We start from the raw sequence: 18296 nt of genomic DNA, 5'->3' as shown, positions 1-18296 counted from the left end.
TATTTTTTCTTTACATTTATTTATTATTATTTATTATTATTATTACTATTATTATTATTATTATTTATTTTTTTATTTTTTATTTTATTTATTTTTTTAATTTATTTTTTTATTTTTTTTAATAAAATTCCGAATTCCGAATTCCGGATTCTGAATTCCGAATTCCGAATTCCGGGTTTTCCAACCTACCTTAAAACAACAACAACAGATGAGGCAAGTTACAAATCAGGTACTTGGCACTGACACCTTTAAAATGGATGTAGTTAAAATTACCTGTTTTGCCCTCAAGATTGACTCTTCCTTGTTTAGACCCATGATCACGCATAAATACTTCACTCTCAAGAATATCCACTCTGAACTACAAAATGTACAAATATGAATGTGGTATTGGTTTTGCTATAGTCTTCATTGAATTGCCTACCATGTGGTAAGTACAAAATGAAAGGAGTAAAATAGCTATCAGTATACAAGATTTCTTGTATATAAGGCTTAAACTGCTCTTAAAAGTGTCATTTTTTTCTGATAAACTAAACATTTTGGGCTTAGCCCTTCATCAATAGGTGGATTGATTTAGCCCTACTGAAGAACAGCCAAGCCGAAAACATTTAGTTTATCAAAAAATTTGACACTTTTAAGGAGGGCTTGAAAGGGTTTTCTGCAATTAAAAGTGTGTCCAATGAAGAAAGATTACAACACTGTAATCCCTATCTTGTGTACTCCCTATCAGAAGAGCAATGTTTGTCATCTGAATAAAACTATTATCGTACAATTTTTTAAGGGTGTTTGCAATGTCCCAAGGTTGCCATGGCAATGGTACAGTGCTGCAAAAAGACCCTTTGAAACTCAGTTTTTCAAAAATAATTTAAAACCTAATGTGGTGACCCAGTATTTTTTTCAATTTTTGAAAACCCCATTAAATTCTCTAGTCTAACACGTGATACGGGGAAAAAACTATCTAGTAGAACTTGATTTATTTATAAAAGAGCTGCAGGAAGTTGAAATAAAAATTCCACTAGATTTTTCTTTTAAATTTACGTAATGAATGCGAAATAATTTTTTCATACAAAAAATCAGGGTAGGTCACGGAGCTAACTTTCATGATATTAGATCACCAAATTAAACAAGCTTTATTTTGAGACGAGCTCCCCACGTTCTCATTTAATGAACAAGAGCGTTTTGCGTTGTTCTGTGGAGTTAAACATTCCAGAAGATAATCAATGCCTAAGATTCATATTGCTTACTGTTACAACTTTTGGAAATGTTAAAGTATCACAGAAAGAATCCTCTTGTTGGCTGTCACTCTTGGGGAAACCGATTCTGCATGACATGTTGAGTTGGTGGTTGTGCCAGAGCAGGTACCCCGTACAATCTGTTCAAGCCATGTTTATCGTAACGAGCTTGGAGTGTGTGGTAAGAAAGACCAGCATCTGCCATCTTCTGGATCATGCTCATCAAAAGCGATTCTTTCCAGCCTTGGTCGGTAGAATAAAGCTTTCTGTCATACGACTAGATGGTATCTTGTCACTGTTCCAAGAAGTGGCTTGGTCAAAGGCATTATTTGGCAATGTACATTGGCTGTGACTAACCAGTGTCTCGTTTGGAACTAGCAGTGGAGCGGTAAAGTGGATTTTTCTCAGGGCTTTAACATCTTCCAAAGCATCATGAGCGTCAAACTTGTTAGAAAACAGGGTCACATAAACATTGCCCAACTTGTTAGTTGCAGCCTGCAAAGGGCTGTTTGGGTCATCTCGCAGGACCTTCGATATCAGCAGACTATTGCCAAACAACACTTTCATTTCATTAAGATCACTTGTAAAGGTAGGGCCTCCATTAAGGAGAAGTCTTGGTGTATGAAAAGCAGAAGCATTGTGACCTAAAAGGATCAAGTAATCAACGGAACTTGAAGAACAAACATCTGAAAATTGCGTGAACGAATGAAGGCAGGTTTGTAAAGGTTTGTCTGGGACAGGGTTTCCAGCTTTGCATAAAACTCTTTGATTCCCAGAAAATCTCACAGTGATGTTGTGAGCAGCAGTTGCGGTAGTTTGTCATAGAGCATTCAAGACAAATGTATTAGGAGAATGAGTGTTGTCCGTCGACTGTAATCACGGAGAGTTGGAGCAGTTCGGTTCTTCTTGTCGTTGAACTTGTTTCAATATCAAATAAAACAAATTTGTAAGTGTTTTTGAGGATCAAAGAGTATTTTCTTGCATAGAGGCCCAACTGAAGAAAAGAGCAGTTCACATTTCTTTAGCTCAGTTTTACAAGTGTTTTTGTTTACCTTCTATAGAATTTTGTAGTTGTTGTTTTGTGTACAAGCCTCCAGGACCAGGTTGAGCCAATATTTTGTTCATAGCTAAGTCCTTCCCTGTTTTAGTCTCTGACCACTTATTGAAACCTGTTTAAACAAAGCTTCCTTCTCCTAATTTTGTACTTTTTGTGGATTTCCATTATTTGTCAGCTGAAACCTTCCGATCTTTTTTTTGTTGGTAGCTTGTGCAGTGGGACCCAGGGTCATGAGGACCCGCATAGAGTATTTTTTGGCTCGCCGCTTGAAGCCATAGTTGCTACAGACGCTAACATTGATCTAATTAAATGTTTCAAAATCTCATTAATGGATTTCATCGTTTGAGCCAATTGTAGAGCGTAGAGAAACTTGATATTGTTTGCCATTGTCAACGCTCTTGCAGTTGGAGTTTGGTTTGAGCCAAAAATATACATCTGGCATTTGAAGTTTTTGACTTGCGCGGCGATAGAAGCCAGAGCTGAAAATAAAAGAATGGATGTCATACGATACAAAAGAAAACAATCAACTCATTGAAGTACACGCTTCTTGATTTTATTTTATAATAATTTAGCAAAGCATTTTGCAAATTGAAGCAAGAATAAGCCGGCAAATGTTCGAAAAAATGAAAAACCCTTCATTGTTGTTTTTATATACAGCATATCAATCTCGCGGAGCTTGCTATTTATTGGTTACGATAAACCCAAAACCGCCGCCCAAGTATTCACTCATCCATTTCGTCACACAAAATATTGCGTAAAAGTGTTTTCATGTTTCTCCCCAGTTCCGACATTTACATTCAATATTTCTGAGTCAAATACTGCTTGAAAAACGCCACAAAACCGGCGATAAAAGCCAAATGACGACATAGGAGATGCACAAGATGTTGAAAATGGCGTTTTCACCTTGTGGCGTGCTAAAAAAATTATAACGAAACAGTTCAGCCGTTTGGAGAGTAATCGCAAATTCTTTCCAAACTGGTTAATTAGGCATTTAACTGTTTTCCATCTCCTCTACTTGCCAAAGTGCAGCAATAATTAGACATTACAATAGTTTGCAATCGTGCGAGCAATTAAGAGAAACATTGCACATTTTCCCTCAGGAACAGAAAATTCCTTAACAATTGATTAACTGATAGAGTAACAGTGCACTTGCTGACCATGTTTTTCTATTTAACAATAAAGCACTCATAAATAGATGGAAACCGTGTATGTTCCCCTTTGTGTTCAGTTGTCAGTACTTGAACCCAACCTTGCGAGTAGGAGAGTGAAGAGTCAAATGAGTCCGAGTCAATGTTTCCATCACCCTTATTCAGAACAAGCGTAACATGGTTTATTCAGGCTAACCTGAGCGATATTTGAGCTAACTTGAGTCGAGTTGCCCCAAGCGAGAAACTCGCGGGACCGTGAAAACCACGCAGGATACAAGATGTGGCTTGCAGGATTAATTGAACGCCTGAATTCAACTTTCCATCCGCATTTACCAGGTAAAATTAAAAACCACGAATAATATCATTACCATCGCTGCAGTTTAAGCTAGGTTTCAAGCTAGGCATTGTATTCATAGCAATATACGTGAACAATTTGAGTTGCGAGCATCTGCACAAACAGTAGGGCCACCAAATTCATTAATCCAAGACTCAAAAAGTTTAAGGTTATGATTATCACAACCTTTCTCAAGTCCTATGTACCCGTAACATGCGTTTTTAGTGAACTCAGAGAGAAAACACAACTGCTATGGTGGTAAAATGTCTTTGCGTGACAAGAGTGACAGTTGTGGTGTGTGCTGTTCGAGTTATTTATAATTTAGAGGCCCATTTAACTTTTGAGGGGAGGGGGGGGGGGAAGTGGGTGATTTCTGGGCAGTAAGAAATTTTTTCCTAGAATCCAGGTGGGCAGGATATTTCTTCCCCTTCTCAGTGCTCAGTGCTCCACGACATCATGGCATTATTGAACAGACCTGTAAACTAAAAAAGAGAACTCTTGATGAGAATGGTAAATAAACATGTTTTGTTTCGTGTTGTTGTTGTTCAAGGTGATTTAACAATGCCATGGCATCTTACTCACAGAATCACGGGTGTGCTACCTAGTGTTTCTGTTGCATTGTTAAAAAGCACTTAGAAGTTCTAGACACCATGGCATTATCAGACCCACAACTTCCGACTGAAAAAATAAGCCCTTTTATTAGAATGAAGGTGATTTCATAATGCCATGGCGTCTAACTCACAGAGTCACGGGCGTGCCACCTAGTGTTTCTGTTGCATTATCAAAAAGCACTTAGGAGTTCTAGATACCATGGCATTATCGAAGACCCACAAGTTCAGACTGAAAAAATAAACCCTTTATTAGAATCAAGGTGATTTCATGATGCCATGGTGTCTAACTCACAGAGTCACAGGCGTGCCACCTAGTGTTTCTGTTGCATTATCAAAAAGCACTTAGGAGTTCTAGACACCATGGCATTATCAAAGACCCACAAGTTCAGACTGAAAAAATCAACCCTTTATCATCATGGGCGTGCCACCTAGTGTTTCTGTTACATAATGCCATGGCGTCTAACTCACAGAGTCACAGGCGTGCCACCTAGTGTTTCTGTTGCATTATCAAAAAGCACTTAGGAGTTCTAGACACCATGGCATTATCAAAGACCCACAAGTTCAGACTGAAAAAATCAACCCTTTATTAGAATCAAGGTGATTTCATAATGCCATGGCATCTAACTCACAGAGTCACAGGCGTGCCACCTAGTGTTTCTGTTGCATTATCAAAAAGCACTTAGGAGTTCTAGACACCATGGCATTATCAAAGACCCACAAGTTCAGACTGAAAAAATCAACCCTTTATTAGAATCAAATGTGATTTCATAATGCCATGGCGTCTAACTCACAGAGTCACGGGTTTGCCACCTAGTGTTTCTGTTGCATCGTCAAAAAGCACTTAGTGGCATTAAAAAATCCTCCTCACTCAAACCAAATAAATTTCTACCAGCCCATCGTTGATCATAACTTTGGTTGTACGTGGTGGCTCCTAAAGGAGCCGTTTTGTCTGTTACCTGCAGAGTGCAATGTCAAATGCTTGACCTACAGGATTTTTATTTTATTTTTTAATTTTTTTTTTCCGTGGGGGCTCCTAAAAGAACCTTCTCTGTTTTGTCTTCTTGTCACTGAACCTTTTCTGTTTTGTCTTCCTTGAACTGACGTTCAGTACCAGAACTTCCTGGAAAAAAAATGAAAAAAATAATATATTATAATTTTTTTGCCTTACAGTGATTTAAACTTTCAATGCATGTTGAGAAGTGGTAAAAATTACTGACTACAAAACAGGTAAATTTCATGACGGCAATTTGAATTGAAGGGACAGATCTGATTGTCTTACAAACATTTTTTAAACTAGTTTACAAAAATCAGGAAAGGTACGTTTTTTTTCTCCATGACCTCCCACTCCCATAGCAAAATTAAGTAACACCCCAAAACAAGCCATTTTTAAAATTGCCTTTAGTCTCTAAGGTAAGGCTCTCTCAATATGAAAATACACTTTGGATAAATGGTTAATAATATGTAATACTGTGTAACTGACCTGAACAAGAGGCAAAAGAAATGTTGTTTCTACCAGGAGCTGTTTGCTGTCCAGGTCTCAATTTTACCATGATCCGGTCTGCTTTGAAGTTCTCTGGGCCATACTCTGATAGTTCATCATTACACTCTTGCAGAGAACCAATTTCGTAGGCCAGAAGACCAACACTTTTCCAAATCTGCTCAGTATTGCGCATCTCACAATGCAAAGCACAAAGACGCAGACAAGACAAATCCTCATCAAGTAGGCATGTCAGGTCATCTCTCAATCTTTAAAGCTAAAAACAGGTAAAAGGATCACTGCCATACATGTAGATCAATCAAAAGCAATTAATCTACAAAAAAAACTAGGAAAGAGGGAAAGCAAAAGTAAAACCTACTGGTCTTTTAATCGTATCATGTGAAACGAAGCAGACAAAGAAAATACAACACTTGCAGGGCCAGGTTCTCATAATTCTGTGGGTTGAATTTATTCATGGTTCTCATCCTAATGGCCAAAAGGGTACTCTTGTTTAAATCTCTCTCTCCACAAAAATGTGCATTACTAAAATCACAAATAAATCTTTACAGTGAATAAGAGAACTAATCTGTGGATTTCCACCACAAATCACATTGTATCTTTTTATTTTAATAGTTACCTGCTGATGTTTGCTTTCACTTGAAGGAAATGCTCAAGACAAACCTCATGCCTTCCTAAATCACAATCACAAGCCTAGGAAATAACGTAAACATTGTTAATAGCATTAACCAGAATTGCACAGAGCTGTCATTACCTTTGATGCAGTAAGGCTACACAAAAAAAGGAGGTGGCCAAATACTCAAGACAGCATTCATTGGCTGTTGCCTTTCAGTCATTTTCATACTTTGAAAAGCCAGCAATCTTCATTGCAGTAGTCAGTCATAATAGCTGGTTGTCGGTTACCTATCATGGTAGCTGCATGGAAATGCTAATGTATCTAGTCACAGTAGTGACTACTCAGGGTCTGGCTTTTAGTCAGAATTAAAAGATGGACATATTGAATGCATGTTTAACTCAACCGTACAGTTTTAAGAGATTAGGTGCATTGTCTACAAATTTGTTCACAAATTGGGATGCACAGACATCCCTGAGGCTAAAAGCATGATCTACATGTAGTCATCACCTGAGTTGTTGCATAATAAATGCCAAAAGCATGCTCAAAAGATTTATTGTTTTGGGATTTCCACTTGCCAAATATCAGTTTTGCATATTTATTAAACAATAATATTATATTGCCTGTTTTATAAATGGTAAATTAACCTTACCCTTAATGCCATACAAAAAATGCAAAACTCAACAGCTAGCCCTTGCCCTTCAAGGATGAAGTCTTCATCCTCCAGTCTTGCCAGTATTGGCAGCAAACCCTTGTAGTCTAGAGTTACTATAAAATAAATTAAACATTATCCTTATTTTAAAAATTTTTTAAGCTCTTTTTCCTCATAAGAATTCAAATTACAGTGTTTTTATCCTGACAAACAAACACAAGACTGTTCCCTAAGACAGTTTGCAACGAAACCAAAGGCTTCAAAAGTCAGAATTTAATTAGGAGCCAAGGTACAAATCAGTTCCTCAAGTGCCCTGGGCTACTTACTGTTCTTCTTTTGCACTCATTAATTTCACATTATTTTTTTGTTTTTACTGTTTATATGTCCCACAAGATGGCTATAATCAACTTTTACCTTTACTGAATAGCACTGACAGAAGCAATTTTCTTACGTTCACATCTATTTGACATTATCATGGACATGCCACATGCCTAACATCAATTTTGTTGTCAGTTGACCTTACACCTGTAATTGTCTTTGAATTAGCAATTGGGAGAAATTTCAGTAACACGGTCATGTTATCAACTTAAAATTATTGACATCCGACATGGTTGCAAACTACAAAATAACTAAACAATACATACCTTTGAATCGCACATGATAGTGCTTCCCATCAACCCAAATCCCATTTCTTTTAATTTCTTCAATACGTTTGCTGAGATTAACAAAAAGGTTTCTCAGGTCTTTCCTTGAAAATAGATATCAAAAAGGCATCAAGTTTAATTTACAATAAAAAGGGTATGCATAAGGCTTTGTAATCATTTACCGAGGATAAGTTTCGACTCACACCTATTGGTTATCAATACAAAAACTAAAACTGTCTAAAACTCCTGCTCAGATTGGACATCTAAGCTTTTCAGTTCACTAGAATGGACTTGCAGCAGCAATTCAGATTGTTTTTGCTCTTTCAGGAAGGAATAGAAGGTTTTTTCTAACTTTGTGTTTTATGTCACAATTCACCGAGTTAACTCCACCAGTAGTTTATTCTAAGCTGTTTAGTCACAGGAATGTTATCTGGATCGGAAACACTGTGGTAGATGTCAAAGTTTTCAACTATTATTTAGCTTACTACCAGTAATTACTGTAATGTACATTCAGGCAGGAGTCCAGAAGTTAGTATCTCTTTTGGTCATGGGTCTGTACTCTGATAGTGACAGAAATGTCACAAAATGCGATAAGAATGAAGATATATGCTGCTTGGCAGGTATTCCTTTGTTCAAATAATATTTTTGCATCATCTGTACATTATTAGAGTATGGTTCCATAGCCAAATGAAATCTATTTGTTAAATAGATAAGATATCAACAAATCAATGATTACTGACAAACCTCTTTTCTTCACAGTTGGCTATAGCCAGAGGATAGACAGATTTGGCGCTTTGAGAAGATCGATGTTTTGTATCAAGGGGAACAACACCAACTGTCACTTGATCCTTACCTAAAATATAAAAAAAGTATTTTACATAAATAAATTCTTGAAAGAACACTGAATGCTGGCATAATAAAAGTAGTATGGCATCAACATCAACTATATCTAGAGGAGGAACAATTTAATGGCCATAGCATTTTTGTATTAATTTTTGTGAAACACACAGGAAATTGTAGGGAGAATAATGACATAAAAAATCATGCATGGGAAAAATGGAGAATAAATTCTGCACATTAATCAAAGGAGTAGAAAGAAAAGCTATACAACACCAAAATTTTTGCTGAGTGGATCCCCTCCCCCTCCCCCCCATCAAAAAAAGGCCATCCCTACAATTTCGACAAAGAAAAGCAAAGGACAAAGAACAGTAAAGGCAATAAATAAGCTTACAAGGGTGAGTACAACTTACCCCTGTCTGTCCTAATTTTGTCAGGTTTGTCAAGTCTTGCCAGGCACAGTCCGAAATCCTCGACTTCAGTTTGAAGAACAAATATATCCAATCTGGGACTTTCATACATTTCACTCTCTCGTCCCAAGCCTCTTCCGAGATAAGTTTCGAGAAAGCTACTTGAAAACCTTTCTCCTGGGGAAAGGAATCGAAAACACTCCTAAAAACTTCCCATGCGTCGTGCCCAGCTTTTCCTGAAAGAGAACAGCACTCTCCGAGTACAGTGCTTAACGATTCCCCATTCTTTTCACACACTCTTGCCGTCTCATTCATCACATTCACGGCTGTCTCCTGTATTTTTTTTTTCTTGAAGGCAGGGGAAAGGTCTTCATTGGCTTTGAGTTCATTCAGGGTCCTCGGCCTCTTCACGGATTTTGGCGAGACGTCTTGTTTGAATTGTTTTTCGGGAAATGGCGCACTTTTTGGTTTTGGCGACACGTCCTGTTGGAATTGGTTTTCAGGAAATGGCGCGCTTTTTGGTTTTGGCGGGCTCAGTGTACTGGGTGGAGCTGGCGGAAAACATGCAGACATATTACCGGTAAACGCGTTGATCCACGACACGATCATTTGGAAGTCTTCGGAATGAATAAACGACAGTTCGTCCAGCGACTTTTGGCGGAGGATTCCAAGCACCAGGCCAAAGGCTGAGGCAACGTACACCTTTTCTGTTCGTCGACTGTCGGCTGAGAACCAACTCACAGAGGCGGGAACTTCATTGTCTCCGAGAAGATCATCAAACTCTATTTGACGGTATTCGTCAGGAAATACCCGAGCATGACCAAACAAACAAAACCTGGAAGGTTTTCCACTGCACAAAGCCGAATTTAGCACAAACCATGACCTCTTTGGATCCAACGAAGCAGACAATACTCTCTGTAACTCCATGCTCTCCAGAAGCCACTGACAATGTTTCTGTTGATAAATCCCGCTGTATATATCCAAACGTGGCGCCAGTTTACGATAACAGTACCATATAAAGTTAAATCCAGTTATGTCCATTGTGGAGCTGGTTGTACTTCTACATATACAAGCCATATTAACAATAACAAGGTTAATATTTTTTCACCTTTACGCTCGCTCGTGTGTTAACGGAGTAAACCGCATGCCAGAAAATGTGGGCTCCCGAGAAACCAAACACTCCATCAAGCCAATAAATAGACGTTAACTTACCTTGTTCCACCAGCCGGTTGGACAGCGGGAAAATATGGTAAATCTTTCTTTATTCATGGGTCGGTCAACACACAGACGAATATACGGCCGCGAATCAGCTGCGGTCATATTGCTCAGAATAGTATTTTACTTTTTGAGGTGTGAGGAAAACTAACCTGCGATTAAACGCTTTTTTGCTCGCGAAAGCAAGACTTTCATTCGGAAAAAAGCCTGATCACAAATTAAAATCAGAGGATGATAACAAACTTTGTTGGCTCCCTTTAATTTATTCAAAAAGTACCTTCTATTCACGTAAGTTAAAACACAAGCGCTAATTCCCTATTAATTTTTCATTACGCTCTTCTTTTGCTCCCTGCGGTCTGAATGCCTGTCAATATATCTTTAGTACAGACCAAAGTAGGTAACTGGTACAGTGTCCAGCAGTGAAGAGTTATCTGCCATGAAAGTTGAGAATCGAATTTCTTATTGATTCGACAAAATCTGTCAAGCGGTGACGTGTGAGTGATACGTTACATTCGTTTGCCAAGATCTCCAAAGCATTGTATTGCGCGATCCATCAACACTTGTATTGTATTATATTGCGTAATCGGGTAACTTTTGTGTACCCATGGCCGCCTGAAAGAACCAGTTGCTAAGGCTTGCGGGTTCTCGTGTATGCCAATTAATGTTTTGCATACGAAGTTATGGCCTTCATTGTGCTAAGCAACTCCACAAGCAGTTCTAAAATCGCTACTCTTACTTCCTCCATAGTGCCTTACTTTAAGGTTGTTGGAGCCAATGGTTCCATTCAAAGACTTGTTTCGCTGGGAGTCTAAGCAGGGGCTAATGTTGAGGCAACTGTTGGGGAAGCATACTCAGAAATAAGATCTTGCAATGCCTGTTGAAGGCTGCTCCCATGCAAATCCTTTCCATAGGGTAGCTCATGGTGGGTGTATTCAATGGGATTTTGTCTGTAGTGACACCACAAAATATTACATTTGTTGTGGTCACCAAAGGCATGTGGTACAATGCATTGAATTGCTTTTGCAAGTTCTTCAGGTTAGTTTTTGTGCTGGTGAACACAATATGCAAAGCACTTGACAGGGTAATTCACCACTTTCTGTGAGAGAACAGATGAGCTTGGGAATTTTGGGTGTTGGCTCAAGTTATACAGCCTTGTGTTCAGAGGGTGCTTTGTATGAATAAAATCAGAAATTTTTTCAAGGCCATAGGGAACATTTGTTTTTAGGTGAGCAAAAGTTGTAGAATCATCACCAATGTACTTGTCGTATTGATTCCCCTTGTTGGAGCAGGCTTTAAGTGTTCACAGGCTACATTTGACTCCATTATTTTTGAAGACCCACAATGATTTTTCTGGCAATCATGTGATGTGGGCTTATTTTGTTTTTTTTTAAGCAGTACAGGTTCTACTGGTTTTATTCCTCGTAGCAAAATCCAAGACCTTCCTGGTGGCAACACCAAGTACTGCCCCATCACCCATGGACAAATTATGGGCCTTTCCCCTTTTCGGCCACCCCATATCATATGAACACACCCCAACCAAATTCTGCGAGTCACATTCAGCACCCACTGCCATTGCCATCTCTCTCTCCTTACAACAACTCACAAAACAACTTTCATTTGCTACATGTTCTACGGCTTTTCCATCTTCTCTTTTCGTGTTCTTAAATGTTATGTGGTTTACAATGGGGATGTCTAGACATGACAAAAGTGAATTTCCATGTGTATGGCCTATCCCAGCATATAGAGCTCCAAGAGCTAGCCTTGTATTTACATCATTTGCTATAGGACCCCGTTGCCTGTTCTATGTTGCATGGATGTTGAAGCGGTGTTTAAGTAACCACACAAGTGACATTTGACAACAAATGTGACCTTCCATAGGAAAACACGTCTTATTGAAAACAGCGTTTTTAGGGCGTTTGAAACGCCTCACAAACAGGATTTGACAGCATTTCAAACGCTTCGCAAACTCTTTTCAAACGCTTTGCAAACCCTTCGCAAACTCCTTACAAACACTTGGAAAGCATTTCAAACGCTTTTCAAACCCTTTGCAAACGCCTGTCAAATGGTTTGCAAAGCGTGTCAAACGTTTCTCAAACCCTTTGCAAATGCTTCTCAAACCCTTTTCAAATGCTTCACAAACCCTTTGCTAACTTTTCGCAAATCCTTTGCAAATGCTTCGCAAACCCTTGGCAAACGCTTCTCTTGAGCGCCGGCGGAACTAGTCCGCAAGGAATAAAACGCGCTTAGCAATGATTAGTTTTCAATACCTTACGGTCAGTAATTAACTGTTCTTTTAACATAAGTAGCAAGATAAAAAGATTTATATATAGTTATTCAGTATGATGGGAAAGTGCAGAAATGTATTTAGAATGCACGAGCGCGCGATGTCAGTTTCTGTTTTGGTCGCCTGTGTTTACGATTTATCAGCTGATTTGACGTGAATGAAAACTTCTCGCCGGTCATACAAGCAAATGTTCACCGTAGTTTTCTCGCAGACACAAAGAGAAAGGTAAAAGATGAATTTTAAATTTTACATCTTAAATATTATTTGAGCATTTGTCGAAATTTCGATCCAAACATTGCGCGGCGAACACAAACAACCGACAAGCCGAAATTTGCATAATAGCTCGATGGTCGTGATTGTTTACGCTTGACAGATTTCGCGAATGAACCTTGTCACGAATTCGCTACATCAAACAACCGGGTGTTATTTTTAAACTGTACTACATAAATATGTTTACAAATTCGGAAATAAGCTTGTGCCTTGCCGAAATTGTCAAAAGTATGGCTGCGGTATTTACCCGGAATGTTTACTAAGCTTATCTATTGTAAACTATCCCACACGTTAAGTTTCGACATTCATTGATTCGAACAACCTGAAATGTATGATTGACACTACATGTTGCCATTCATGTAGAGTTGCAATTAATAGCTCCAATTCTTTCACTAAGACGCATCAAGGTTTTGGTGAGACTAGATTTGCAGAATCTGGTTTACAAAATTGTCTAATTTCCTTATACAGATAATTCTTCCTTTCTAAATCCAGGCCTAATGGTTTTATGACAGGAGGAAGCGTATAAGGTGGAAGTTTTGCTTGATCTTTTAGTAAGTCAAACTCTACTTCTTCAGAGTCAGCATAACGCTTACAGTAAGCCCGCCCTGGCACGTCTTTACTGAAGCGAAAATGATGATAGCCCTTTACTCCTGCCAATTTCTTGAAGTAGGGATCAAGAAAACTTACCCAGTCGTAAGTAGGAACTATAACTCAACTGTCATGAAGTCCACAGAGTTGTGTGACATTCACGCCTGTGACAGTCGAGTTGTCGATCGTACGGGCCAACTCGAATAGGTCCGAAATAAAAGTTTTTCGGACCACCTGCTTAGCCAAGCTAAAACACCAGTCTGGAGAGAACTTGGTGTGACCAGCAACCAGAAATGAATACAGAATGTTCCAGTGCAAACCAACAATTATTCTCCAGGCATAGTACCAGAGAAAATAATTGTTTTTATTTTGACCAGAACAGTTGTCCGCATGAATGTAGGCATCTGTTTCGCCAAGCCCAAATTTCCCAAAATAGTAATGAACCAAGCTGATAGTACTGTTGGCTCCCTTATCTGTGAGAACTGACTCGTCAACTAAGAAATTTACTTGACGAGGAATCGCTTCGCAGCAGACACCAAAAATAGCACATTTCCGTGGTGTTTTGAAATAAATTGGTCCCGGCTGCAAGGGATTACTTGGATAGTGGACTTGTTGTGCATAATCGTACGAATAATGCATCTTGCCCTTCAAAGAACAAGGAGGGTTGTTCTTTGGAACGATCCCTTTGTTTACAGTCAGAACCTGGTGTGCGGTAGGCTCTACGGCTTTTACAGTAGTTCTGTAGAAGCTTCGCTCACTACTTGACCTAAACAAATGTTCTTCCTGAGCGCGTACGACTGCTGATTTCGCGTGCTCAGGAAGATTTGCTGATAGGACAATTTGAGTGTTATTATGTTGACAAGTAAAACAAATCACTCATTGGCCGCATGATAACTACATGTGGAGTTAGCTGATTCCAAAGTTCCATGAACTTTGAGTACCCAGTAGGTGTTTGACTTTGTGCCTCCATTGCAGTTGAATAAACACTCCAAACAGAAGCTTTTGACATGTGAGAAGGCAAAAGTCGCACATCAGTACGCTTGAAGCCAGGAACACGGCTGGGCAAAACAAGCGCATGTTCTTCAGCATAGTTGCTGATGAATGTCGAAACTTGTTTAGTAGCCTCAAAAGAGCAGGTCTTTTTAGGTAGCCTACCTTTGTTTCCATGAACACATAAAGTAAGACCAAAGGCCCTATAATGTTCACACTGATTTGAATAGCGCTCCCTACCAACTGCATGCAAAAATAAGTACGTTTTTTTACAGATCTGGCGGCCCATGAAATAAAAGTTACAAGCAGTCCGCTTTCGCTTTCTACCTTTAACTTCGTCCCTACGCAAGTGGCAATGTGAATGAGAAAGAACAATTAAATCTAATTTTTTCTTACTCAACTGTAAACAGTTTGCACGGCTTTCGAGAACATTGCTGAAAGAGAACTCTGAACTGCAATGTTGCATCTTCGGCCCAAACTGACAACCACATCCATTACTCAGAAAGTTTCTGATTGTCTGTAGCTCATCGCTGTCACTGTCTCTGAGATCAAGGCAATTGTCTCCCAGTGAGCAATCATCTTGGCCTACAGAAGGAGTGTCATGCTCTGAGCAAGTGCTATCAGAATCTGACGAATAAGAATCGGCATTGTAGTCAACTTGACCTTGTACTTCAGCTGAACTTGTCCAATGGAAGTACTCGTCAACTACCGCATTCAGATCAGCTTGAATAGACTCCTGATTTGCTAATATACAGGTGTCTAAACCCACTGAGTCCATGGCTTCTAAAAAAGCCGTTATACAATGAAATAAAAACAAGCACAAAATTCTTCTAACCTGATTTAAATCCACCGCGGAGAGAGGTCCAGGAGAAAAAGCATGTTTTCACTTTTTCTTGCCAATTTATAGCCACTTCGACTAATGAGAATTGAAAGTAATTAAATTTAGGATCAAAAGTAACCAATAACAAGGGGTTTCATAAGACCTGTTTCCTCACAGGTCCGCAGCGAGTATTCGGCAGGGCGGAATAACACTCTTCATGTAAAATGAAGCGCAAGCACAAGAATTCACGCGTGAAAACACGAAAAAAATCGAGTACGAGAATAAGGATCAAAACGTTTTGATTATGTGACTGTTTAACGATGTTCCACTGATTCTTGTGCTTGCGGTGATGTGTAGACAGAAATCAACCAGACAATGAATTAACGAATAATGAGTCTTTATTAAAAAACAGTTACATTTTCAACCATGGAATCTGCTTATGAGCTGATATGACAATGGATTAACGAACGAGTTTTTATTGAGAAACGGTTACATTTTCAACCATGGAATCTGCCAAGCTGAGAGGAGTAACAGTTTGTTTTTTGAGGTACCGACATTTGTTGTTAATTTTGTTTTTGTCACTCCATGACTTTGATACTTTGCTGACCTCAACAGGATACACAAAGAATACCAACCCTAGAAGAAATGAAGACAGATTAAAATCCGGACTAATTTGACCGATTGCTTTGCGATGTTAATATATGTAAGAAAAACGTCCTTGAGATGCGTGACACTTGAAGAAAATTAAAATTAATAAGTACGCGTGCTGTGTAAATTCTTTTAGACGGCACGCGTTCTCATTATTAGGAGAGATTAAGCTTGACATTATACGACAAACGTGACCTTGCCTTTCATTTTGTTGCCTCTTTATCAAATTCTTAAATAAATGCTTCAGAAAAATGGAGAAAAAATCCTACATTCACGATTAACACATGCTTGACGGGCAATGAGAAAAAGGGACTGCTTTTGTCTATGTTAACCCTGACCTAAAGTAATTAAAAATGAAACTCACGCTTTATGAGATCCAAGCGTCTTCCGTCAAGCTGACCCTTTCCATGGTTCCCTCCACAGTTAGATGAAGACAGCTCTTCTTTTGAGAACAGATGCTGTACCAACTTGAGTGCCAGAAGGTGTCGTTTATTGCATTGCCGGATGGCCTCAATCGTCTCGCCAATCAGGTGATGTGGCACGCCATAACTTAACAGCAAGTCCGGTATCATGACTTCATTCGTTCTTTCCTCAACATTTGGTCGCTGCGGCTGAGGTGTGGAAGTCTGCAACGAACGTTCCAGTGTTGGAGAATACACAGATTGTTCTGGCGGAAGCTCTGAGCGAAGAGTGTAGTGCACTGTTAAGTTCGCTTTCGGGCTTCAACGGGGATGGAGGGACGACTGCAATCGGTACCTCTTTTGGTGCAGGTGGTGCAGGGTTGCTAATCGGCGAAGCGGAAGGGGATACTGCTGTTTGGAGCGGTTGGACGTTAGGTGCAGTGGTTTGTTCAGTGGCAAGTCTCTTTCTCCTTTCCTCTCCCCAGCCATTCACTCGCGTGTTTTGCTCGTCTAGAAACTGCTGGTACCGTTCACTTTCACCAGTAGTCTGCGACGCATTGCTTGCAGGCACGTTCTCTTTGTTGACAACAACATCAGAGTTAGCTGTGAAAAAAAAAGAAAGAAATTACTGAGTTATCCTACCCAACCATGATCTATGTGCAGTTATTGATCGATTAAATTTGATTATCGAACTGAAATTCAAATACAAAACTTTCTGTGAGACAAATTTTTGAATTAACATCAAGATTGATTCACTGTGTTTTCAATTGGGAAATTCAGATTGGGATTTTAAGAAAAACATGAAAACCAAAAACGGATTTTGCCGTAAGTGGAATTCACCTTGAGGAAGAGAAATTAACTTAGTGTCAATAAAAAAAAATAGCTTTTCTCTTCTTGGGACTCCAATCTTCGCAAACAATAACATTGTACCAGCGGCTGCTCCACTTCAGCTTTACTTCTTGTCCAGAACGCAACGCTCCTTCTTCAGGCTTATCCTTTCTTTTGGCATTTTGCTTAACTCCATTCCACTTATCCTTCGTCACCCACTGTATCAGAATCTGGTTGTTTTTTCCCATGTTGATGATCGCGAATATTCGTGTTTCGAGTACAAGCGTATTCTAACTGCACATGCAGGTTACTGGTCTAATTTATAGTGATAGCCCACTTAAACGTTTAGCATTGCGGACAAACAGTTATTGTTTTCATTCAAAAGTTGTGTGATTGCTTTTAAATTACTTTCCAGTATAATAGAAGCCAAAAAAAAAATTGAATTTTTATAACATACAACAAAGCTACTTCACAAGTATGTTATTCACTCAAATAGAGTTTGATAGAAGATTGCATAAACAACACCCGTAGCTATTGAAAACAAGGCCAATAATGTTTAATATACAATTTGTGATTCGTGTGCCATGCGTGTTACTTCATTAGGGTGTTTCATAAAAGAAAACAAAGAATGTGTGAAAGAAAACAAGGCGGGAGTGATTCAACTTCTAAACACAAGTAATCCTTTCACCACTATTTTTAAGGCGCGCATGTGCGTGTGTGTGGTGTGTGTGTTATTTAAGGAAAAAAGAAGGAACAAGTCAACCTCTTAAGAAAATGTCTTATGTTGCTAGTTCTATATTAACGGCATGTTTTTTGGTTACGGATTTCCTGCTGTTTCATGTGCCGCGCGTGTTACTTCATTAGCGTTTTTTTCGTGAAAGAAAACAAGGCAGGAGTGATTCAACTTTCAAATACAAGACATACATGGAGTGATCTTTCCACTTTGTATTTTTCAAGTCGCATGCGCATGTTTTCTTTCTCTTCTTTTTTTAAAGGAAAAAGGAAAGTTGGCAACAGAAGTCAAACTAGTTTCATGTTAGTGGAATTTTTTGAAAATGCTTTGACTGCTGTTTTATGTGCCGCGCGTGTTGCTTCATTAGCGTTTATTTTTTCGTGAAAGAGAACAAAAGACGCTATTTAGAATGACAGCTTTATTTTGTGATCAAACATGTTGTCCCCGTACCAAAATTTGTGGCCTGACTGAGCGAGATTATGGCCCGAT

General features: G+C 39.0%; 2 protein-coding genes and 1 pseudogene across 2 annotated transcripts; all 3 read right to left on the bottom strand.

The window, feature by feature from the left end:
• Positions 1–5372: 5372 nt before the first annotated feature.
• Positions 5373–6784, bottom strand: LOC145500024 (uncharacterized). Its single transcript, XM_081479533.1, has 4 exons — positions 6719–6784; positions 6494–6567; positions 5860–6125; positions 5373–5499 (listed from the first exon to the last, which is right to left on the bottom strand). Exons 1-4 carry the CDS (start codon positions 6782–6784, stop codon positions 5444–5446), a joined length of 462 nt encoding a protein of 153 aa, XP_081335659.1. The 3' UTR covers positions 5373–5443.
• LOC145499688 (uncharacterized) lies at positions 6046–9143 on the bottom strand. The gene is made up of 4 exons (XM_081479213.1): positions 9034–9143; positions 8528–8636; positions 7784–7887; positions 6046–7255 (listed from the first exon to the last, which is right to left on the bottom strand). Exons 1-4 carry the CDS (start codon positions 9140–9142, stop codon positions 7116–7118), a joined length of 462 nt encoding a protein of 153 aa, XP_081335339.1. The 5' UTR covers position 9143; the 3' UTR covers positions 6046–7115.
• Positions 9144–13201: 4058 nt separating this feature from the next.
• Positions 13202–16901, bottom strand: LOC145499687 (uncharacterized; annotated as a pseudogene).
• Positions 16902–18296: the final 1395 nt, after the last annotated feature.

The sequence above is a fragment of the Orbicella franksi genome, chromosome 10, assembly GCF_964199315.1.
Source record: "Orbicella franksi chromosome 10, jaOrbFran1.1, whole genome shotgun sequence".
NCBI classification, from domain to species: Eukaryota; Metazoa; Cnidaria; class Anthozoa; order Scleractinia; family Merulinidae; genus Orbicella; species Orbicella franksi.
This window is presented reverse-complemented; position numbering and strand designations above follow the sequence as displayed.

Bases quoted from the DNA above. Each gene is read 5' to 3' on its own strand.
- LOC145500024 (XM_081479533.1), bottom strand. From the start codon at position 6,784: ATGATAGGTAACCGACAACCAGCTATTATGACTGACTACTGCAATGAA. The intron at 6,568-6,718 runs GTATGAAAATGA...GTTATTTCCTAG, and splicing joins AAGATTGCTGGCTTTTCAAA to GCTTGTGATTGTGATTTAGG. The intron at 6,126-6,493 runs GTAACTATTAAA...TTAGCTTTAAAG, and splicing joins GTGAAAGCAAACATCAGCAG to ATTGAGAGATGACCTGACAT.
- LOC145499688 (XM_081479213.1), bottom strand. From the start codon at position 9,142: ATGTATGAAAGTCCCAGATTGGATATATTTGTTCTTCAAACTGAAGTC. The intron at 8,637-9,033 runs GTAAGTTGTACT...TTTATATTTTAG, and splicing joins CAAAATTAGGACAGACAGGG to GTAAGGATCAAGTGACAGTT. The intron at 7,256-7,783 runs GTATGTATTGTT...TTTATTTTATAG, and splicing joins CTATCATGTGCGATTCAAAG to TAACTCTAGACTACAAGGGT.